The 25,639-nt window shown below is 41.5% G+C and overlaps 1 protein-coding gene across 9 annotated transcripts in view; it reads left to right on the top strand.

The window, feature by feature from the left end:
* elavl2 (ELAV like neuron-specific RNA binding protein 2) overlaps positions 1–25,639 on the top strand; it is a 53,313-nt gene that overhangs the window by 5,314 nt on the left and 22,360 nt on the right. For 3 of the 9 annotated variants that reach the window (XM_071334055.1, XM_071334051.1, XM_071334052.1), the window contains exons 2-3: positions 12,848–12,938; positions 22,591–22,834. The exons of 1 other annotated variant lie outside the window; for it this stretch is intronic. In XM_071334055.1, coding sequence (XP_071190156.1) covers positions 12,867–12,938; positions 22,591–22,834 — 316 coding nt within the window. In that variant the 5' untranslated portion in view covers positions 12,848–12,866. Of the gene's footprint in view, positions 1–12,847; positions 12,939–22,590; positions 22,835–25,639 lie in introns of those variants that run through there. 5 more of the 9 variants (XM_071334053.1, XM_071334054.1, XM_071334057.1 and 2 more) reach the window with 3 other exon arrangements.

Raw genomic sequence — 25,639 nt, 5'->3', positions numbered from 1 at the left:
ATAAAAAAAAAAGTATTTCTAGCTTGTAAAATTATTTAGCTAATTAAGTAGAAGTTCTACCCCACCAAAAGTCTGATTCTCTACTTTAATGTAACTAGAGGACCTACACTTTCCAGACCCAGCCCAGCCTCTAACTCACTGCAATTTAATTATCCTAGAAATGTTTTAACTCTCCAGTTATCAACATCAAGTTGTTCTCTTGGCAAATAGGAGTTTTATGTTAGGAAAGATGGAACAAAAAAATATATATACAGTTTGGCCTTTACATAAGTGAGGCTTAACATTTTTTTTGTCTCCTTTATTTGTTTGACAGCATTGGTATGACTTGAATGGCATCTGGGAATGTCTTATGAAACTTAGTGCAATATGCTCTAACAGCCAATCATGCTCGGGACTGCTGGCCATTTCATAGCTATTTTCCCTGTACAGTCGGTGCCACTTCAGAAAACATCATTTTAAAGGAAATATTTTCTACGGGTAAAGTAGTGGTCTTTTTCTATTATACTGAACAAAAATATAAATGCAACAGTCCCTAATCTATGGATTTCACATGAGTTGGCAGGGGTGTAGCCCAGGCCCACCCACTAGGGAGCCAGGCCCAGCTAGTCAGAATGAGTATTTCCCCACAAAAGGGCTTTATTACAGACGGATATACTCAGTTTTATAAGCTGTCCGTGTGGCTTGTCTCAGATGACCCCCCCCCCCCCCCCCCCGTAGGTGAAGCCAGATTAGGAGGTTCTCGGCTGGCGTGGTTATACGTGGTCTAACGTTGTGAGGCCGGTTGAACGTACTGCCAAATTCTCTAAAACATTATGGTACCGGGCTTATGGTGGAGAAATTAACATTCAGAACTCTGGCAACAGCTCTGGTGGACATTCCTGCTGTCAGCATGCCAATTGTACGCTCCCTCAACTTAAGACATCTGTGGCATTGTGTTGTGACAAAACTGCACATTTTAGTGGTATTTTATTGTCCCCAACACAGCGTGCACCTGTGTAATGATCATGTTTAACCAGCGTCTTGATATGCCAAACCTGTCAGGTGGATGGATTATCTTGGCAAAGGAGAAATGCTCCTGAACAGGGATGGAAACACATTTGTGCATTTGAGAGAAATATGCTTTATGTTCGTATGTAGCATTTCTAGAATTTTAATTCAGCTCATGAAACATGGGACCAACACTTTACGTGTGTATCGTATTTTCTTAGTCCTGTCTCTCAAAAGGCGCCATTTCGTTAACTTTTGCATGGCTGCAGTACTGTAATAGCAAGAGTCGTGTGTGTGTGTGTAGCTTGGTTGTCTTAGCCAATTTGTGGTGGTAGAGTAGCTACTCCTGTGACGTGAACAAAGAAATGTCAGGGCTCATTGTAAGTGATGAAGTGCTATGCATTAATGTTCAAGGACACACACACACACACACACACTGAAAAGGGCCCTTTGGAACACCCTGACCTTATCAACACACAACTATGATTCTCCCCGTAGTCTAGTACGGCCTGTACATTTGCATGCTCCTTCCAGGAAGTGCTAACTGCAGTCCTAAGAGATCAATAGTGTCATTTAGCTGAGCAACACTGAGGGGGGCTGCTTGTGCATGGCTGACTATCTAGTCAGCAGATGTTTGTTTCGCATCAGCGTTGGTTCAGAAACGTCCTTTCAGAAATATCGTATACTTAGATCATGGAAGTCTGAACTTATTTAGTCGAGGCAAATGAGGCCTTTTTTATCGACTTCCCCAGAGTCTGATCTCGTGGGCAACGTTTTTATGTATCTGCGTCCCGTATGAAGGACATTGGAGGTAGTTTCGCTAGTTAGCAATTGCGCTAACGCTAGTTAGCAGCTTCCTTCGAACTGCGCACACACAGACAAATGAAAAATGTTATCCACGAGTTCATCTGACTGAGGAAGAAAATAAAAGGTCTCACTGCCAAAATCCTGAACTATCCCTTTAACACACATGCTCAAGTAGACTACTTTAACAGTGTAAACTAATAGTGAAAAACCTACTGCTAATATCTGCAACTCTGTACAATGCGTTTGTACACTAACTAAATGCACTCACTGATGTCAGTCAGTGGTCATTGCAAAGCACTCACCAGAGAAACCTGATTAGGCTACTCAGTTTTTCACAAGCTGAAAAACAGAAAATATAAAATCCATTACGTTTTTTTTTCTTTCTGTTCACAGAAAATTGCCTTAATCTGCATTTGCTTTATCTGCTCATATTTCATTTTTTTAATCCTTAATTTAATGAGGCTTGTGGAAGGTGAGGTTCCTTTTCCCACAGCATGCTCCGCTGTTTACTCTGAACTGCCTAGTGTAGTGGAATTATCTGGCCCATACGCTACCAGGGTTTTCCGCAAGTACATAGGAGTAGCCAGCCAGGCGTCCCCGATCCATGAGTGCGTGTCCCCCAGGGTTAGATACATTTTTATCCCCCTCCATCCGAAATACACAACGAAATTATTGAGAACTTTATCGCGTGTACCTCCCATATAGAAACAATTTGTGACAGTGTAGAAAGACAAGACATTTACAGTTTTAAATGTATGAATTCAGTGTGTTTTTGTATTTTTCGGTTTCGTCTAGGGCTCTAGGCATATATGATCAGAACTATTTTCTAAGAGAACATTAAACCTGTCTTCTTGATTAGTCTTATTTACAGTTTTTACTGCAAGATATGAATTGTCACTGTTCAAGTTATCTATTCTATTAAAACAAATTGTGTAAATGGCCCACATTTATCTTGAAAAATGTAATTAATGTTTAAAATGAAAGGGTTTTCAGTCTTAAGCAGTGGTCTAAAGTGCCACCATTTTGGTCGCATATGCAACTAGATATTTTGCTTTGTGACCAGGAGTTTTTTTGGGGGCTATGCGATTATGGGGGGGGGGAAAGTCTCCCAGATGACGATTGTTGTAATGTGGATTCGCTGTAGTGTTGCGTGCCCCAGAGACGAGCAAATGCAGAGTCGTTAGTGTCTTGGTTGCTCCGTTACTACAGTGAAAACGGCTTGCTTCTAGTTCAACCAGGTCAAAGGATTTGACCTATATTACAGAGCGCAACATTTTTTTACTTCCTATAGCGGCTCACTGGGAATGCTTTTTACATTCATAAACCATGTAGTGGGCTGTTCTTAAACTACTCATGCGTCGACGTCGTTTACCATTTGTTTACACTTTGTTCAGTCATGTTATCCCGTTGGCTAACAAGCTAAACCTGTTAACCTTAACAGTATATCCAAATATTTGGGGGCACAGCGAGAACTTGTAAAGAGACGGTGTACAATTTTCTATGTCATGAATCTCAACAGGAAATAGTGCTTTTACACAATGTAGCAACCTAATATTCCACAAATGACTTTGTAATCTCAACAACGGGTATTCGTCGTTGGCTCTTTATAATAAACAAATATTTTTACATGGTTACATATTAGTTTCTAGCCCACCACATGCTTCACAAGTAGCCTTTATTTGGCCTATATGAATTGTAGTTATCTCAATCAATAAAAATAAATCTTACTTTGTGGTGTTCCTCACTTTTTTGGGAGTATCAGTTCTAAGTTTTTATTTATTTAGAGCCCTGGTCTTATTATATATTTATGGTTTTATGTAGCCTAAATGTAATACATTATCATTAGGTAGGGGCTCTATAAAATCAGTTTTTGCATGATTCCATCTTGGTCTTTTCCCACATTTGGGTTCTGTTTGTTTTTCCCCAGGCTTCTGTGTTCCCCAGTTTTCAGTTTTTCATTCTCAAATTACACTTTTCTATTAGAACATATTTGTTATATATAAACAAATAAAAAATAATCCACAATGTTAAAAACAGGAGAGCTCTGGGGAAAAATCTGATAAATGTAGATTTATGCGTGTAGTTACCATTTTTAATTCAAGTGCACACTTTTAGCGAGATGCGGTTGTTGTATAGCGACGTGTTTGTAGCGCACATGTAATGGTAGAGTTTTACAAAGCAAGTACCCACTAGATTGATTAAAATAATCATTGTCATTCTGGCAGGTAAGCATAGGCTACTTTGTCGTTAACATTTTGAGAAGGTTAGCCTGTTTCCACCAGCGTCATCGCTAACGGCTACACAGACGGAGACGAGCACATCGCGGACGTCGACGTTTCTCATTGCCTCTTGAGAAAGTTGCAGGAAGTATGAATCGTGGATGCATTCTGTTCATGTTTTATGATACACTTGGGCAAATTTAGTTAATTTTCAAGCCATTTAGTTGGTTCCCTACTAAGAGAAATACTTGATAGAATATTTTTTTGAATCCCGTTTTAACGCCTGGAACCCGTGAGGGCCGTACCGATCACATTTGGAACAGAATGAGGCTCTCCACTACCTATTGTTCCTGCACTGATGATTCGCCATCTTCAAATGTTTAAATTTTTTGTTGTGTTTGTAGGTAATCGCCAACAAGTCTAAGCCTACCAGTAGCATATGCAAATTTTAAGGCGCTTAAGACTGTCAGCCAATCAGCATTCGAGGCTCGAACCTCCCAGTTTATAATATTATATATCCATCCACATTGCAGGATTTGAATGGCGAAAGGGGCGTAGGAGAGAGAGACTATTCAATCGGACACCTTTTTAAAAATGAGTCAACACTTGCTGTTGTGAATCAAAGCTCAGGACATACAAATAGATTGCGTCACAACTCTGTGGCTGGCTGTATGAAACGTGTCGAAATAAAATAAAATGTGTCAACAATTTAGGCTAAGTGGATTTAGACTCATCGGTACCACTTGCATTACATGGGATGTGCAAATTCACTCATGCTTTTCCCCCACCGTATAAAGACATTTTACTGCGACCAATCACAACACCCACAAATTGTACCGGGAGGCAGAACAGACTGCGTTTCCCTGTCATCGCTTGCGTCGACAGGCGCCTATCCTATCAACGGATCGCTAGAAGATGCATATCGCTCATGCTAGCTTGACGGACTATCTTAATTTAAACTTTTAAACGAAAAGTAGCTACGTTAATATGAAGTCGAAAAAAATAATCGTCTGACTAGGTGAAGGCTGGCGCTAATGGGAAAACACTGGGTTGCAGCTCTAGTTTTTAAATTAAGTTTTATTAATGAACTTAACCTGTAGGTATTTGTCGGAACTAATGTGATTTCTGTAAATGCTTTTATTGCATTGAATCACTGGCTGTAATAAATCTTGCCACCTTTGTTTGATTGTCTCATGTTAGTAACATTTCTTTGTGGTTGGTAGTTCTGCAGTGGTAGAATTCTTTGTCATAAAAAAAAAGCATCATGTGCACAATGAGTCTATTCTTAGGGAAAAATTAAAGCTGAATCACCACCTAGACTCGTGTGTGTGTGTGTGTGTACTGAACAAAAATATAAACTCGACATGTAATGTGTTGGTTTCCTGAGCTGAAATAAAAGATCCCAGAAATTTCCATACGCACAATTTATATTTTCTCTCAAACGTTGTGCACATTCCTGTTAGTGAGCATTTCTCCTTTGCCAAGAGAATGCATCCACCTGACACGTGTGGCATATCAAGAAACTGATTTTAAACAGTCATTGCGTAAGTGCACCTTGTGCTGGGGACAAAAGGCCACTCTAAAATGTGCAGTTTTGTCACAACACAATGCCACAGATGTCTCATGTTTTGAGGGAGCGTACAAGTGGCATGTTGACTGCAGGAATGTTTCCAGAGAATTGAATAGACAATTCTCTAAAATAATCCGCCTCCGACATTGTTTTAGAGAATTTGGCAGACCACGTGTATTGTGTCGCGTGGGAGAGCGGTTTGCTGATGTCAATGTTGTGAACAGATTGCCCAATACTGGGGTTATGGTAGACATTTGCATTTTATAATGGCAATTTGAATGCACAGAGACCATGACAATATCCTGATGCCCATTGTCGTGCCATTCATCCACCGCCACCACCATGTCGCAAGAATCTGTACATAATTCCTGGAAGCTGAAAATGACAGTTCTTCTGTGCCCTGCAGACTCACAAAATATGTCACCCATTTGCGCATGTTTGGGATGCTCCGGATCAATGTGTTCCAATATCATCAACTTCGCACAGCCATTGAAGAGGAGTGAGACAACATTCCACAATCAACAGCCTGATCAACTCTATGCGAAGGAGATGTGTCGCGCTGCATGAGGCAAATAGTCACAACAGATACTGACTGGTTTTCTGATCCACACCCCTTCTTTAAAAAAAATAAGACATCTGTGACCAACAGATGCATATCTGTGTTATTAGTCATGTGACATCCGTAGGAGATTAAGGAATTTATTTAAATTGACTGATTTCCTATTATGAACTGTAACTCAGTAAAGTCTGAGATTGTTGTGTATTTTAGTAAGGGGTAGAAATGGCAACGGATAACCTTTTTTCACTGTAATGTTCTCGTGAAAGCAGTGAACTCCAGTTGGAGCTAATCGAGAGTTCAGAGGGATTGCCGCATCCACAGGACTCCCACTGTCTCAATTGATTAACTGGCATGATTCATTCAGTAGAATGTCTCTCCCACATTCAAACACCCCGGAAAAGTGTCTTCTGAACCCTATTAATTAGCCTGGACACTAATCAGTGAGACAACCTGTACCACCCCCCCCCCCCCCCCCCCTTTGGCCCTCCAAGACCAGGCTTGAGTAGAGGTACTTAATCCAACTAACTGAAACAACATGGCGCTAGATTTCAGCATCAGTAGTGCAACATCAACTTTGTATGAAAATATGACCGAGCCAGTATCTTTAGGCTCTAAAGGCAGCTGGTCATGAAATATTGACTAGTAAGGGTGTCAGAAATAGACATCTTTTCACCTTTTATTTAAACGGACACATTTACTCCCTAAATTAAGCTTTCTCTGCAGTCTTTGCCAGGTGTAGTTGCTTTTCATGGCTGCCGGGTGTAGTTGCTTTTCATGACGTTCATAGTCCTGAGAGGGCTGTGGGATTTGAGAGAACCAGTAACTAAGCATGCTGCATTTTAATGAGTCTTAAAAGGGAGCCTGCTCAGTGAGGTAAAACGGAGGTGGATGGGTTTAGCCTAGCACACTGGTAAAAAGAAAACTGAGTTTATATATATTTTTATTTTCAAAAACTGCTCAGTAAGGCCTCCAGGGGGACAAGATGCACCATGCTCAAATGCCAGGATGAGGCTGCTGGTTGGCTGCACATGCACAAAGCCTGTATTGGGACAGATTTTGAGGCAGAGCCTTGCCAAGTTCCATTTTCTAAGTGTTTATCTAATGAAATATTTGTGCCTTGTAGCAATGTCTCCAGTGGGACAATGGCCAATGTTTATACTTTGTACTTCTAATTAAAGGTGACGCTAAGAATGGGAGGTGACACAGCAAGTCTGTCTTCCCTCAATATTTGGGTGTTTGGTGGCGCCGTCGTCTGTTTTGGCCCAATTTGGAGAGACTAGGATATTTGGTGCGTGTTTTTTTGTTTTTGATTTGTTGGGATGTAATGTGAACATTCTATTAGGGGAGAGTGAGTTGATATGGAAATGGGATTCATTCTCTTGTTCTCATCTGCACTGACCTGTAAAAGGTTGACAGGTTTTTAAAAGCATTATGGTGTTTTACCTTTCTCCTGTTTAATTATTTTCATATCAGGGTCCTGCATTCAGTGTTTCACAGTAGTGCTGAACTAGGATCAGGTTCTTATGATCTAAAAGGCTAATCTGATTCTAGATTGCTGTGAATACGGGGCCTGTTACCCAAGAGAGGTTATGTGGTACGTTAGCGTCCCACCTCAACAGCCAGTGAAACTGCTGGGCGCCTAACTTTACAACCTGATTGTCTTGGTATTCTCAGTTGAATGTATTTTTTTTTGATTTATTGATGGGATTTATTCTAAAATTATGGTGTATGAAGGGTAACAGCAAGGTAGCACAATGTGTAGATTTCTTAACAAATATGCCAGGTTTCAGTGGAGGCTGCTGAGGGGAGGAACGGCTCATAATAATGGCTGGAACGGAGCGAATGGAACGGCATCAAACACATGGAAACTGTGGTGGATGTAGTTGATACCGTTCCGCTCCAGTTATTACCATGAGCCCTTCCTCCCCAATTAAGGGGACACCAACCTCCTGTGCCAGATGTATATATATTTTATTAGGTCATAGCAAGATTAACCTAATGTAGCGGGTGTAAAATAAACACCTGAAACTAGAGCCCCCTAATATACTAGTCTTGACGAAATTGGGGGGGGGGGGACTTTGGGCGGAGTTTCTCTTCTGCGCTGTTCAACCAATCCAGTAAATGTGGAGGAGGAGTTAAGGTGTCACCTTAAGGTCCAAAAGAAGTGTCTCGTTAGAGGCTCTTCCTATATGTTGTTTGACTCTGCAGAGGCTATAGCAAGAGTGAAGGCTGTTTTCTGTCAACCTAGGAGATGACAGATGGCGCTCTTGAGGAAGTTTCAAATTAGTGGATTCGGCTATTAGAGCCGCACCCGTTGCTGACGGGTGTATAAAATCAAGCACACAGCCATGCAATCTCCATAGACAAACATTGGCAGTAGAATGGGCCGTTCTGAAGAGCTCAGACTTTCAATGTGGCACGTCATAGGATGCCACCTTTCCAACAAGGAAGTTTGCCAAATTTCTACCCCTGCTAGAGCTGCCTCGGTCAACCATAAGGGCTGTTATTGTGAAGTGGAAACGTCTAGGAGCAACAATGGCTCAGCCACAAAGTGGTAGGCCACACAAGCTCACAGAATGGGACCGCTGAAGTGTGTAGCGCGTAACAATTCTGTCCTCGGTTGAAACACTCACTACCGAGTTCCAAGCTGCGTCTGGACACAACGTCAGCACAAATGTTTGTTGGGAGCTTCATGCAATGGGTTTCCATGGCTGAGCAGCCGCATACAAGACTAAGATCACCATGCGCAATGCAAAGCGTCGACTGATGTGGTGTGAAGCTCGCTGCCATTGGACTTTGGAACAGTGGAATTTGGGTTTGGCGGATGCAAGGAGAACACTACCTGCCCCAATGCATAGTGGCAACTGTAAAGTTTGGTGGCGGATGAATAATGGTTTGAGCTGAGCCCATAAGTTCCAGTGAAGGGAACCTTAATTCTACAGCATATATACAATGACATTCTAGACGGTTCTGTGCTTCCAACTTTGTGGCAATAGTTTGGGGAAGGCCCTTTCCTGTTTCAGCATGACATTGCCCCTGTGCGCAAAGCAAGGTCCGTACAGAAATGGTTTGTCGATTTTGGTGTGGAAGAATTTGATTGGCCTGCACAGAGCCCTGACCGCAACCTCAACGAACACATTTGGGATGAATTGGACCACTGACTGCAGGCTAGGCCTAATCGCCCAACATCAGTGCCCGACCTCATGAATGGAAGCAAGTCCCTGCAGCAATGTTCCAGAATCTAGTGTAAAGCCTTCTCCACTCTTCAGGGGCTGTTATAGCAGCAAAGGGGGGGACCAACTCCATATTTTCTACCCATGATTTTGGAATGAGCCTTTCGATGGCATGTTTCACATACTTTTGGCCATGTAGTGTGTTTTCAGTAAACCAGCTAGTTCTGACAGTCGGCGACCATTTTTTTTGTATTTATTAAATTTTTTCCTAACAACTCACAATGGATTATTAACCTTGAGGTGAAGTGTAGGCCCTACATTGATATTTGGTCTGGAGATGAAAATGAATTGAATCCATTGTTTTGCTGTTCATCTGAAGGGCTGTCCATTTAATGATAAAAACCACACCAGTCAGATGAAGGGCTGTTCAAGCATAACTAAGAGCAGAAAAGCCATGTTATACACACCCTGTTGGAAATAATTCTAGTCCTGCCATGTTCAGCCTAACTGATCTCATTATGATGTCCTTGTGTCTGCCACTACTGTTGTAAAGAGCTGTGTAAATCTGCGCGGTCAGCTGTAGAGTCCTAGTTTAGTTACAGCATTGACCTTGGTAGAGGGACATTATTACCTTAAAGCCTGTTGTTGCCTCACTGTAGAAGTTTGGCTTACTCGGTTGGTTTTAGGTTGACTGTCCTGGTTGCTGGTTTTGGGGCTTTTTTTTGACTGCCTGAAACAGAAATCTAGGGGAAACATGCATTGTGATACTCTAAATATTCATTACAAATGCTGCCGTCTTAACAATTTTAACTTTTTAACCTGTTTGCTCGACCTATAGTTATCTAACAAGAAAGAACGCTAGCTTGGTTTGTCTCATCAAAATTCAATCATTTGTAATCTTCCTCGAACACTGTAGCCAATGGATAAATGCAGCAAGGTTAGTTTCAATTGAGATGTGTTAAGGTACATCATGTGGGTTATGATGTACGGCGCTAACAGTCATGGGTAAAACCTGAAGGGGTTTTTCTTTTCAGCTTTGTTGTTAGGCTAAGTAAACATAAGTGACTATTGGAATTCATGGGGAGACGGTAAACCATTGATTTTAAAGTGTATTTGTTTCAATTCAAAGCAAGTTGTCTTTTTCATAGTTCAACGTCAGTCTGTTGCCAATGGCAACATTGCTTCTGGATTGCACTATTGTGCGTGTATTTGAGTGGGCTGCAGATTCTCGTGTGCATTAAACTGTCGTACCCTGAGTATCGAACCATTTTGCAGTTGTGACATCAAGAGCTCAAACAGTCTGTTCCTACCAATAAAATATTGATTTAAAATGCAACAAATGGGCCTAGTCTTGTGTCCATATTTACAGAAATGCATACATTTAATTGACTTGTCAATATGATGTTTGGGATAATGACATGTAATGGTAAATTAGAATGTGCTGGCCATCAGGGCTCAGACATAACTGTAACATATTAGGATTTTGACGCTGTTTCTGCGTTGGTGTTATGAGTAGTCGCAAAGGTAGTGACTTCACGATAAGACCCCATGTGTCCTGATTGCATGTTTGCACTAAAACTGAGTAGCACTTGATACATGTACATTGAGCAAAAATATAAACGCAACATGTAAAGTGTTTGGTTTCATGAGCTGACATAAAAGATCCCAGAAATATTCCAGACAAACAAGAAGCTTATTTCTCCCCTAAAAAGTGACATTTGTTTATCGCTGCCAAGATAATCCATCCACCTGACAGCTGTGGCATATCAAGAATCATCAATACACAGGGGAAACCTTGTCCTCGGGACAATAAAAGACCACTAAAATGTGCAGTTTTGTCACAACACAACGCCACAGATGTCTCAAGTTTTGAGGGAGCGTGCAATTGGCATGCTGACCACAAGAATGTTCATTTCTCTACCATGAGCCGCCTCCAATGTCGTTTTAGAGAATTTGGCAGTACCTCCAACCGGCCTCACAATCGCATACCACGTCTATGGCATCGTGTGTGCGAGCAGTTTGCTGATGTCAACATTGTGGAAAAAAATTCCCCATGGTGGGGTTATGGTATGGGGCATGCATAAGCTAGCCAATTATCTATGGCAATTTGAATGCACAGAGATACCTTGAGATCCTGAATCTGCCGCCATCACCTCATGTTAAAGCATGGTGAAGCACTGCCCAATGTCACACTGCTCTGTACAACATTCCGGGAAGCTGAAAATGTCAGTTCTTCCATGGCTTGCATACTCATACACCCATTGAGCATGTTTGGGGTGCTCTGGATCAACGTGTACGACAGCGGTTTCCAGTTCCCTCCAATATCCAGCAAATCCGCACCACCGTTGAGGAGTGGGACAACATTCCACAGGACACAATCAATAGCCTGATCAACTCTATGCGATGGAAATGTGACGCTACATGAGAAATGGTCGCGCTAGATACTGGCTGGTTTTCTGATCCACATCCCTACCTTTTAAGGTATCTGACCAACCGATGCATATCTGTATTCCCAGTCATGTGACATCCATAGATTGGGGCCTAATGAATTTATTTTAATTGACCGATTTTTTATTTTATTTTTATTTTTTATTTTTTTTTATTTTTATATAAATTTATTTTAAAATTATTTCTTTTTCTTCCAAATTTCTTTTTTTCCCCCTCCATTCTATTAAATGTAACGGTCTTTGAAATTGTTGCCTCTATTTTTGGTCAGTGATTTTTATTTTTTATTATTTTTAAATTATTTTTTAACACTTCCACTGCTTTGAGATGTTTCCTTTTTCCCATCATGCTTAGCTTTGTTTTCTGGTTACAGTTATGGCAGTTAAAGATGGTTTATTTTTTAACTAGGTGATGTTTCCATTTGCTGACTACATAGAAAAAAAATCTATTTATATATATTTTAGTTTTAATACCAGTCTCCAGAGGGAGATCTGTCATGCTTTTGTTGGGGTTGAACTGGACCTTCCTCACACTTCGACTGTGGCAAAAGGTATCCACTTTGATTATTAGTGATTTGATGTAGCAGGCTTGGATATACCTGACTTGTTGTGGTTATAACCTGGCTTAGGGTTATAAAGACCCGACTGTAGCCCAGTTTGGTTGATCACATGAGACACAATGTAATTTGAATGACGTCAGATTGGGGGGTGGTTCAGTGCTTTTGTGAGCTACTTGATCATTGGTTAGTGAATGTGTCGGCATAATAAAAGCAGTTGGCTCTATCTGGCGAGCTTCAGATGTAAGCTGTACTGTGCAACTCAATGGATTTTACTCTGACGCATCCCATCCATTCAACTAATTATCATTACTCATGCTTGTTGTTCCTGTTTGCGTGGCCTGATTTTTCTTGATTCTAACTTTCTACAGATATTTCCTCCCCGTCTCATTTCCTCCGTCTCATTTCTGCTCCTTCCTAAAGATGACTTCCTTATTATGACCTCCCATCAATGAAGTGATCTCCCACTGACTTGCATTTGTTCCCCGTTGAATCTAACACACAGTACTTTTTTGTGTCCCATATTTGCAGACGGCAACTCCAAACTAACATGGCAGTCAGACTGTGCGACGTGGCTTCTCTGCTTAGAAGTGGTTCGTGGGCGGCAGAGCCTTGGACTGGGGTTGGTTGCACTTCATCTTCAATTCATTTGGCCGATAAATGCTCAACGTCTCAGGCCATACCAATGACTGACTAGCTCTCACCAATTTTGCCAGAATTGTCTTTTGTGTTCAATTTTAGGCTAATTTACGGTGCTTTTCCATTTTGGTTACGAGAAACTTGTCTGTCCATTTTGGTATGGTCTAAAACTGTCACTTTGATAATGACTGTCTGAATGTATGCACTTAGAAAGTAGTATAGCATTTGAAATACTTGTAGGGAGATGTAGTTTTTGTAGGAGAAGTATGACATCCTATCCCCTTGTACTTTATGCTTTTGTAGTCCCAGTATTCTCACGGTTGTAGTCTAGCAACTGTATTTGTATTCACACACTTGAATGATGGAGATGACCTACTGATTTTAACGGTCAGTTAGGGCTTGGAATTGCCAGGGACGTCACGATACTTAGGTGCCGATAGGATATATTTTGCGATTCTATATGTATTGTGATTCAATATTGCGATTTCATGTTCCAAACATATTGCTCACTAGGTCTGCTGCAGAGAGACGTGTGAGAATGAGAAAATGTGATTTTGATCAGTCATGGAAATAAGTGCTGAGAAAATGTTGGCTCACTATTTACAAAGATGATGGAGAACAAGCTATAAGATGAAAAATACCAGAGTTTTGGTGAAGTTACTGCCAACTAGTGCTGGCTAACGCAACCTAGCAAAAAACAGATCGACCCTTGCCGTCAAAGTAGCGATATTTCAGCCAAAATAATATTGTGGTATGCCCCCTTAATTTTTTATATTTTTTAAATGATGATTAAATCCCCCCCCCCCCCCCCCCCTAATCATTACTATATATACGGTCGTGGCCAAAAATATTGGCACCCTTGCAATTTTTTGTCCAATAATGCCACATTTCTATCAGAAAACGGTTTAAATTAATTTTGGTGTCCACATAAAGTTAGTCGGGAGTTTACATACACTTAGGTTGGAGTCATTAACACTTGTTTTTCAACCACTCCACAAATTTCTGGTTAACAACCTATAGTTTTGGCAAGTCGGGTTCGGACATTTTTCCAACAATTGTTTACAGACCGATTATTTCACTTATAATTCACTGTATCACAGCTCCAGATTGTCAGAAGTTAACATACACTAAGTTGACTGTGTCTTTTTAAACAGCTTGGGAAATTCCAAGTTTTAGATGCTTCCGATAGGCTAGTTGACATAATTTGAGTCAATTGGAGGTGTACCTGTGGATGTATTTCAAGGCCTACCTTCAAACTCTGTGCCTCTTTACTTTACATCATGGGAAAATCAAAAGAAATCAGCCAAGACCTAAAAATAAAAAATGGTAGACCTCAACAAGTTTGGTTCGTCCTTGGGAGAAATTTCCAAACGTCTGACGGTACCATGCTCATCTGTACAACCAATAGTACGCAAGTATAAACACCATGGGAACACGCAGCCGTCATACTGCTCAGGAAGGAGACTCGTTCTGTCTCCTAGAGATAAACGTGCTTTGGTGCGAAAAGTGCAAATCAATCCCAGAACAACAGCAAAGGACCTTGTGAAGATGCTGGAGTAAACGGGTACGAAAGTTTCTGTATCCACACTAAAACGAGTCCTATATCGACATTACCTGAAAGGCCGCTCAGCAAGGAAGAAGCCACTGCTCCAAAACCGCCATTAAAAAAAAAAAAAAAGCCTGACTACGGTTTGCAACTGCACATGGGGACGAAGATCGTACTTTTTGGAGAAATGTCCTCTGGTCTGATGAAACAAAAATAGAACTGTTTGGCCATAATGACCATCGTTATGTTTGGAGGAAAAAGGGGGATGCTTGCAAGCCAAAGAACACCATCCCAACCGTGACGCACAGGGGTGGCAGCATCATGTTGTGGGGATGCTTTGCTGCAGGTGGAACTGGTGCACTTCACAAAATAGATGGCATCATGAGGTAGGAAAATTATGTGGATATATTGAAGCAACATCTCAAGACATCAGTCAAGAAATTAAAGCTTGGTCGCAAATGGGTCTTCCAAATGGACAATGACCCCAAGCATACTTCCAAAGTTGTGGCAAAATGGCTTGAGGACAACAAAGTCAAGGTATTGGAGTGGCCATCACAAAGCCCTGACCAGAGGACATTTCTCCAAAAAGTACGATCTTTGTCCCATGTGCAGTTGCAAACCGTAGTGTTTATACTTGCGTACTATTATTTGTACAGATGAACGTGGTACCTTCAGGCGTTTGTAAATTGCTCCCAAGGATGAACCAGACTTGTGTAGGTCTACAATATTTTTTCTGAGGTCTTGGCTGATATTTTAGATTGTCCCGTGATGTCAAGCAAAGAGGCACTGAGCTTGAATGTAGGCCTTGAAATACATCCACAGGTACACCTCTAATTGACTAAAATGGTGTCAATTAGCCTATCAGAAGATTCTAAAGCCATGACAATTTTCTGGAATTTTCCAAGCTGTTTAAAGGCAGTCAACTTAATGTATGAACTTCTGACTCACTGTAATTGTGATACAGTGAAATAATCTGTCTGTAAACAATTTATGGAAAAATGACTTGTGTCATCCACAAAGTAGATGTTCTAACAAACTTACCAAAACTATAGTTTGTTTACCAGAAGTTTGTGGAGTGGCTGAAACACTTAGGTTGGAGTCATTTTTAAAACGAATTTATGTAAACTTCCGACTTCAACTGTATGTATACACACAGTGCATTCATACGTTACAACCTTATTCAAAAATGGATTTAATAATTTTTTCCCTTCAATCCACACACTAACCCCTAATGACAAAGCAAAAACAGGTTTTTAAAGTTTTTGCAAATTATGAAAAATAAGCACCTTTTATTTACATAAGTATTTAGACCCTTTGCTATGAGACTTGAAATTGAGCTCTGGTGCATCCTGCTGTCATTGATCATCCTTAATGTTTCTACAACTTGGAGTCCACCTGTGGTAAATTCAATTGTTTGGACATGATTTGGAAGGTCCCACAGTTCACAGTGCATGTCAGTGCAAAAACCAAGCCATGAGGTCGAAGGAATTGTCCGTAGAGCTCAGACAGGAATGTGTCGCAGTACAGATCTGGGGAAGGGTACCAAAAAATGTCTGCAGCATTTGAAGGTTCCCAAGAACACAGTGGCCTTCATTCTTAAATGGAATTTTGGAACCACTAAGACTCTTCCTAGAGCTGGCCGGCCGGCCAAACTGAGCAATCAGGGAAGTAGGGCCTTGGTCAGGGAGTTGACCAAAAAACTATACTCTCTCTGACAGTTCCTCTGTGGAGATGGGAGAACCTTCCAGAAGGAAAACCTCTGCAACACTCTACCAATCAGGCCTTTATGGTAGTGACCAGATGGAAGCCACTCCTCAGTAAACAGTACATGACAGCCCGCTTGAAGTTTGCCAAAAGGCACCTTAAATAAAACACTTTTAATATATACTGGGCAAGTCAGTTAAGAACAAATTCTTATTTACAATGACGGCCTCTTCCGGCCTAACCTGGACAACGCTGGGCCAATTGTGCGCCACCCTATGGGACTCCCAATCACGGCCGGTTGTTGATACCCTGGTTCAAATCCAGGCTGTCTGTAGTGATGCCTCTAGCCCTGAGATGCAGTGCCTTAGACCGCTGCGCCACTCGGGAGCCCTAAAGGACTCTCAGACCATGAGAAACAACATTCTCTGGTCTGATGAAACCAAGTTGGAACTCATTGGCCTGAATGCCAAGTGTCACGTCTGGAAGAAACCAGGCACCGCACATCACCTGGCCAAAACCATCCCTACAGTGAAGCATGGTGGTGGCAGCATCATGCTGTGGGGATGTTTTTCAGCTGCAGGGACTGGGAGACTAGTCAGGATCGAGGGAAAGATGGAACAGAGCAAAGTATAGCGAGTTCTTTGAAAACCTGCTCCAGGGTGCTCTGGACCACAGACGGGCGAAGGTTCACAATGACCCTATGCACCCAGCCAAGGCAACACAGGAGTGGGTAGTCTCTGAATGTCCTTCAGTGGCCCAGCCAGAAGCCGGACTTGAACCCGACCAAACGTCTCTTAAGACCTGAAAAATAGTTGTGCAGCAACGCTCCCCATCCAACCTGACAGAGCTTGAGAGGATCTGCAGAGAAGAATGGGAGACACTCCCCAAATACAGGTGTGCCAAGCTTGTAGTGTCATACCCAATAGGATTCGAGGCTGCCAAAGGTGCTTCAACAAAGTACTGAGTATTTCATTAAAAAAAATTATAATAATTATATACATTTGCAAAATATTCCTGACCTGTGTTTGGTGTGTCATTATTGGTTATTGTGTGTAGATTGAGGGGGAAACTATTTAATCAGTTTCTAAAATTAGGCTGTAACCTAACGATGTTGAAAAAGTCAAGGGGTCTGAATACTTTCCGTATGCAGTGTTTGTATGCATACATACTGAACAAAAAATATAAATGCAACCAATTTACAGTTCATATACATACATTTGTCAATTTAAATTTAATTAGGCCCTAATCTATGGATTTCACAACTGGGCAGGGGTGCAGCCATGGGTGGCATAGGCCCACCCACTGGGGCGCCAGGCCCAGCCAATCAGACGATCCCACAGGTGAAGCCAGGTGTGGATGTCCTGGGCTGGCTTGGTTAGACGTGGTTTTGCCTTTTAGTTGAACGTACTGCCAAATCCTCAAAAACAACGGAGGCAGTTTATGGTAGAGACATGAACATGAAATACTCATCCAACACCTCTGGTGGACATTCCTGCAGTCCAGTCCGCATGCCAATTGTACGCTCCCTCAATTTGAGACATCTGTGAAATTGTGTTGTGAGACAACTGCACATTTTAGTGACCTTTTGTCTCTAGCACAGGGTGCACCTGAGTAATGATCATGCTGTTTTAATCAGCTTCTTGATATGCCACACCTATCAGGTGGATGGTTTATCTTGGCAAAGGAGAAATGCTCACTAACAAGGATGCAAACACACATTTTATGCAAAACATTTGAGAGAAATAAGCTTTTTGTGCGTATGGAACATTTTATCGTATCTTTCAGCTAATTAAACATGGGACCAACACTTTACATGTTGCTTTTTTTCTTGGTGTGCGTGTATCTATATATCCATCTCTACATGACCAAAAGTATGTGGACACATGCTCGTTTAACATCTCCTTCCAAAATCATGGGCATTAATATGGAGGTAGTCCCCCCTTTTGCTGCTATAACAGCCTCCACTCTTCTGAGTAGGCTTCCCACTAGATGTTGGAATACTGCTGCAGGGACTTGCTTCCATTTACCCACAAGCATTAGTGAGGTCGGGCACTGATGTTGGGGAGATTAGGCATGGCTCGCAGCCTGCTTTCCAATTCATCCCAGTGGTGTTCGATAGGGTTGAGGTCAGGGCTCTGCAGGCCAGTCAAGTTCTTCCACACCGATCTCGACAAACCATCTAGTATGTCACATTTGGGGGCGGCAAGTAGCGTAGTGGTTAGAGCGTTCGTCCAGTAAACGAATCCCCGAGCTGACAAGGTTAAAATCTGTCGTTCTGCCCCTGAACAAGGCAGTTAACCCACTGTTCCCTGGTAGGCCGTCATTGTAAATAAGAATTTGTTCTTAACTGACTTGCCTAGTTAAAGGTAAAATAATTTAAATTTCTGTATGGACCTTGTTTTGTCATGCTGAAACAGGAAAAGGCCTTCTCTAACTGTTAACACAAAGTTGGAAGCACAGAATCTTCTAGCATGTCTTTTTATGCTGTCGTTAGGATTTCTCTTCACTGGAACTAAGGGGCGTAGCCCGAACCATGAAAAACAACCCCAGACCATTATTCCTCCTCCACCGAACTTTACAGTTGGCACTATGTATTGGGGCAGGTAGCGTTCTCCTGGCATCCGCCAAACCCGGATTTGACTGTCAGTGTCAGATGGTGCAGCGTGATTCATCACTCCAGAGAACGCATTTCCACTGCTCCAGAGTCCAATTGCGGTGAGCTTTACACCACTCCAGCCAATGCTTGGCATTGTGCATGGTGATCTTAGGCTTGTGTGCGGCTGCTCGGCCATGGAAACCCATTTCGTTAAGCTCCCGACGAACAATCCTTGTGCTAATGTTGGGACTCGGTAGTGAGTGTTGCAACCAAGGACAGACTGTTTTTTTACATGCCTCAGCACTCTGCAGTCCCATTCTGAGCGCTTGTGTGGCTTACCACTTCGCGGCTAAGCCGTTGTTGCTCCTAGACCAGGGCTCACCAACCTTCTTTCTGGAGATCTACTGTCCTGTGGGTTTTCAGTCCAACCCTAATTTAAAACACCTGATTCTACTAATTTAGCTGCTCAACAATACCTTAACTAGTTGATTCAGATATGCTAAATTAGGGACTGAACCTACAGTACAGTAGATCTCCAGGAAGAGGGTTGGGCAGCCCTGTCCTAGATGTTTCCACTTCACAATAACAGCACTTACGGTAGACCGGGGCAGCTCTAGCAGGGCAGAAACCTGACACTGACTTGTTGGGAAGGTGGAATCCTATGACGGTGCCACATTAAGTCACTGAGCTTTTCAGTAAGGCCATTCTACTGCCAATGTAGCAAGGCAGCCCCTCGGCACCCCTGATTCAGAGTTTGGGCAAAATGCGGACGACACATTTCAGTTGAAGGCATTCAGTTGTACAATTGACTAGGTATCCCCCTTTCCCTGTCTCTCAATCAGGCAGGCACAGGTGCCAGTTCTCCGGTAGGTTACTGTTCGTTTCCAAATTGCTATCTGCAAAACGCTAGTTAGTCTTAGCAAGCTGCACATATGCAATTCTGGTTAGGGAACTTTAGCTCTAATACAGTGGTGCTATACCTAGATCTGCATATTTGTGCTACCGCATGTTCTGAATCGGACAGGAATGTGAAGATAATTTTGAGTATTCAAATGTCACTAGGGTCCCCTGGGAAACGCTATTCCAATCATATACTTGTTTTATTACTATGATTCTAACAGTTCACCTAAGTGTTTTGAAAATCTCACTAGCGATATTTGGTAAAAAATATTTTTTTTGCAATTAGTTGCAAACAACCTATCGTGCAAACCTACAGCAGTGCAGATTCTCACTTTAGTTGATCAGTGATTTCTGCCAGCTTGATATCCGCTTGACATTACAATGAAGAGTTTCTCTTATTGGCCTCTAAGAGGAAAGCACCGCAGCCTGCAGTAACCATTTTGGTTTCCCTTAAAACGTCTTGACCAGGGCCAACTTAACTGTAATTATGGAACCAGGAAGTTGATAACTTGATTACAGTAACACATTGCACTTTTCATGGTCCTTTAGTAAGGTCCCATCTCTGTTACACGAAGGGAAATTACACATTGCTGCAGCATCCTGAAAGTTTATTTACCCTCTGCTATAGTCTTAGAAGTGAAATTTATATAGGCCCTAGGCAGAGGGTACAAATAGTTTGCGCCCTTCCGGAAACGTCTTTATCCGAACTAAGGGTCCAAATAACGTTTTGCGCGTGTTATTTTACACATTCAAGTTTCTCACTATGCTTTGCGCACACCCTCTTCTGAACCCTCAACCCATTTAATTATATATATAATTATTACCGTTCAAAAGTTTGGGGTCACTTAACAATGTCCTTGTTTTTGAAAGAAACGCAAACTGTCTCTAACCTGAGTAGAAAGAGGGGTGGGAGGCCCCGTTGCACAACTGAGGCCAGCATCCCGGAGTCGCAGCTTCACTGTTGACGTTGAGACTGGTGTTTTGCGGGTACTATTTAATGAAGCTGCCAGTTGAGGACTTGTGAGGCGTCTTTCTCAAACTAGACACTAATGTACTTGTCCTCTTGCTCAGTTGTGCACCGGGTCCTCCCACTCTCCTCAGGTTAGAGCCAATTTGCATTATTCTGTGAAGGGACTAGTACACAGAGTTGTATGAGATCTTAAGTTTCTTGGCAATTTCTCACATGGAATAGCCTTCATTTCTCAGAACAAGAATAGACTGACAAGTTTCAGAAGAAAGTTTTTTGTTTCTGGCCACTTTGAGCCTGTAATCAAACCCACAAATGCTGATGCTCCAGATACTCAACTAGTCTAAAGAAGGCCAGTTGTATTGCTTCTATAATCTGCACAACAATTTTCAGCTGTGATAACAATTGCAAAAGGGTTTTCTAATGATCAATTAGCCTTGTAAAATGATAAACTTGGATTAGCTAACACAACGTGCAATTCTAACACCGGAGTGATGGTTTCTGATAATGGGCCTCTGTAGATATTTCACAATACAAATCAGCCGTTTCCAGCTACAATAGTCATTTACAACATGAACAATATCTACACTGTATTTCTGATCAATTTGGTGTTATTTTAATGGACCAAAAGGGCTTTTCTTTCAGAAACAAGGACATTTCTAAGTGACCCTAAACTTTTGTGTGTGAGAACAAATATAAATGCAACATGTGAAGTGTTGGTTTCATGAGCTGAAATAAGAGCCCAGAAATTTTCCAGATGCGATAAAAGCTTATTTCTCTCAAATGTTTTGCGCAAAAAGGTACCGTGACGAGATCTTGAAGGTCATGACAATAGGCCTCATCTGCCACCATCACCTCATGTTTCAGCACGATGATGCACGGCCCCATGTCGCAAGGATCTGTACACACTTCCTGGAAGCTGACAATGTCCCTGTTCTTCAGTGAACTAAATGTAACCCATTGAGCATGTTTGGGATGCTCTGGATCGACGTGTACGACAGCGTGTTCCAGTTCCCGCCGATATCCAGCATCTTCGCACAGCCATTGAAGAGTGGTGCAACATTCCACAGGCCATGATCAATAGCCAGATCAACTCTATGTAAAAATGTGTTGCGCTGCATAAGGCAAATGGGGGTCAAATTTCTGATCCACTCCCCTATTTTTGTTTGTACACCCTGCGCAGAAATCTGTCTTTAGTTCCCCATATTCTGGAACCGCAGCCACCGAATAATATAATGGGGATACAATAGCCTATGCCTGTAACACACGGATCTGGGAGGGCTGTGTTTTCAGGTTTAATTATTTAGGCCTAATGGTAATAATGTTGAGTACTCTGTGATAACTAGCATTGTGTTCAATAGCCTATTATAATGGGTATTCTCACACTAATTGTTGGTCATGTAATTGTATTCTGTTGAATTTTTCTAGTTCAGTCCAACTTTACTCTTCCCATAAAGTGTGAGGCTATAAGCGTGATATGGCTTCAGTTTGAATTCCATCCTCCATGTGATGAGCATCCTTTAACTATCCAATTTGTCAGCTTGCGGTTGGATTTATTAACATTAGCTGGCTTCAAATATATGTGTATTTGAGTATCTGGTATTTAATATACCTTTTTTATTTGCGCATTTAAATACACACAGATCAAAACAAGTGTTTTTGTTTGAGTATTAAGGGTTATTTGTAAAAAAATAAAAATAAACGGTTTACCGAAATTGTATTTTACAGTTTTCAAATACCGGGGTTAATGCATTTTAGAATTTAAAATGCTTTCCAAGTTTATTTCCAAATTCATTAATATCAAAAAATGTGTAATTTCAAAAAAATAAAAATAAACTTTGAATGTATGTAGAAGTAATGAATGTTTTTGAAATAGTATTTGTACTCGGTCTGTTAGCATGTGGACTTTTCTGTCTCTTTAGCAGGTAATTGCAGCCATGGAAACACAGCTGTCCAATGGGCCCACTTGCAACAACACGAGCAACGGTCCCTCAACAATCTCAAACAACTGTTCCTCTCCGGTTGAGTCGGGGAGCATGGAGGACAGTAAAACTAACTTGATAGTAAACTACCTGCCTCAGAACATGACCCAAGAAGAGCTCAAGAGTTTGTTTGGGAGCATCGGCGAAATTGAGTCCTGTAAATTAGTTCGAGACAAAATAACAGGTAAGGTATGCAGATGCCATTGAATTGTTAAGAGGTGCTCAATTGTTTTTTTTAAAAGTTAATGTTTATTTTTTGGGCGGGAGTATATCAGTTGAGACCACAGCCATGTGGTGGTTTATGGGTGGATGATGTCATGGGCATTTGTCTCTTTTGTATACATTTTTTTCCCTCGCTAACTTGATGCCATTTTATTCTCCAGTGTCATGAATTATGGAACGTTGTGCTTTTTATCCCCAATTAAAGCATGGATCTTGCTTTTAAAGATTATATTTAGTGAGGCGATAAGTCTCTGAGCAAAATGTTATAATTAGATGGCATCTCTAAGTGAAAGCCATTATGAAACTTACCCAGCAGCAAACCAGATTGACTTACTCTAGAAAGGACTGATTGTTAAATATCACTCGTTTAACTTGTTCTTTTAAGACGGCTTGCTCCTGTCATCCATCATGCCACAAGCAATGCCAAAGGGGGGCGACCCTTTGGGTACCTGGACATGAAACATTCGTTTTCCTTTTAATGGAAAAGGACTACTTCCGAGGTTAACATTTTACAGGATTTTGTCCAGAAATTTTACCTGAGGTGACATTTTCACTGTAATACACCTGTATTTGTTGAATGGCTTTTCTAGGTGGAAATCTGAATGTCACCATTTTTCGATCAGTGGCTGTGGGAAGGAAGGGCAAACGCTGCCGAGCTCAAGCAAAAGGCATAAGCACACATTGACGTGACATCTCGGACATGACTATGTAGATCACGTGTCAAACTCATTCCACCGAGGACAGAGTTGTCTGCCTGTTTTCGATCCTCCCTTGTACTTGATTGATTGAATTAAGGTCAATGATTAGTTAGGAACTCCCCTCACCTGGTTGTCTAGGTCTTAATTGAAGGTAATTAACCAGCAGACACTAGACCTTCCATGGAAAGAGTTTGAGACCCCTGGGGTAGATGAGGCCGATGTCGCTGGATCATGACTGCTCAGTGTATCAAGGTTTCCTAGACCTCTCTCTGCTGGTTATAACGCTCACACACAGGGACTTGGTAGTGAGTCTGTAGCTATAGTGAGAATTGTATCCATTTTCATTTAACCCTGAACTATTTACCGTGCCTCAGTGTAGTGCGTTGCCTTATGACCTTCAGAGTCTACCAATGGTATAAGACCCCCCCCCCCCCCCCACCACCCAGAACAAGTGGAACAATTTGAATTGACTCAATGTGTTTTTGTACTCATAAGCAATGTTCCAGAAGACTGCTGCGTAGAAGAAATATCAGCCCACTGAAAGAAACATGAGATTTCAACTTCACTCAACTTTCTGGAGTTTTTTCCCCTGTTATCATTATCAACGTTTCCCTTTTTAACGTGGCAGTTGATCAAATCAACACAATTTTTGCGACTTTCAATGCAACATACCAAAACAAACTATGCACGAGATTTTGGTTGTAGGCAGAACACATCTATATGCAAATGCATAATTATCGTATGGATCTGTCAGTCCCTTTTGAACTGGACTGTGTTTACAGCATGAGCGGTCATGAGTAGATGCAGCTCTCGCTTTGTTCTCAAAACAAGCTGCATGTACTGTAGCCACGTGTGCACATTTTTGTTCATATTTGTTGTTAGTGAGTTATTAGCCCAGGTATAGATATTTTATAGTCAGCAATAGGGGTGCTTCCTACAAGAGCACAAAATGTGTACATTTCTGTCTTTGAAAATCGCTTTTTTTTCTCTCTTTGTCTTAAAGGGGTGTTGTATTTTAATGGGCTTGAATTAGCCAATATGAAGAGGGTAGCATAATTTGTCTTTTCTGTAATAATTTTATGGGAATTGTCTTTTTTATTTTTGTAACGTGGTTTCTTGCATCAAACATTCAGTCACCGTGTCTGAAGGACAAGTGGATAAACAGTTTCATTTTTAAGCCTTGCATGTTTTTTTCAAAAGTCTCATGGAATGTACATGTTCAATGTATGCCTGCTACTGTATGCTAACTGATAGAACAGCTGGTAAAATGTTATGGAAGGCTTTTTCTCCATTGTTTTTGATGGTAGCCCTAAATTATTAAAATAGCCATATTAGCCTGTTTGGCCACTGTTAGTTTTAACTTAAAACTGGTACAGCCTCCGTGTTCACAGTAAATGAGCGCTGGAAGTTGCAGAGTTTTTTACAACATTCACGTTCACGCTCAGCACAACAAATTTGCTCAGTGAACAAATTTGCCCCCCCCCCCCCCCCAAAAAAAATAATAATATTTGAGCAAACATTCATAAGTTTGTAAATTTTAGTCCTGTTTGTACCTGCCATGTCGGTTATTTTTTATATGGCGGGCGAGTACAGTATTTATTTTGGCAAACTCCCAAGGTCCTCTGATAGTACTTGCCCCGTGCAACAGGCCTGTGTTTTACCAGACATTCCTTTGACAGGTGCTGCTTGCAGTTTGAGCAAGAAAACAACTGATTATGATAAAGTGCTGTGCATATATAGTTCATATGAATTACCTACATTTTTATCAAGTTTCAAAGTGAGTACTTATGTTTTATAAGCATGTTTTATGCCAATGAATAGAAGGTAAACATCTCCAAATCTATCAGTTTAATTAAATGGCAATAAAAATCCCAGATTTCCCCACTGAGCTAAACTTTTTGGAAATGGCAAGTTCACTTCCTAATAACGCATCTCAGGTGCGCTGTTCAGCAGCTCGCGGAGGGGGGGGTGTGTGTGTTTTCATTAGGAGGGGGGCGTCTACTGTGGCTCGCTAAAATAATGATCACGCTGCCTCAAAATATTATGGGGACACCTATACATTTGGAAGC

Source organism: Salvelinus alpinus, chromosome 11 (genome assembly GCF_045679555.1).
Source record: "Salvelinus alpinus chromosome 11, SLU_Salpinus.1, whole genome shotgun sequence".
Classification (NCBI taxonomy): Eukaryota; Metazoa; Chordata; class Actinopteri; order Salmoniformes; family Salmonidae; genus Salvelinus; species Salvelinus alpinus.
This window is presented reverse-complemented; position numbering and strand designations above follow the sequence as displayed.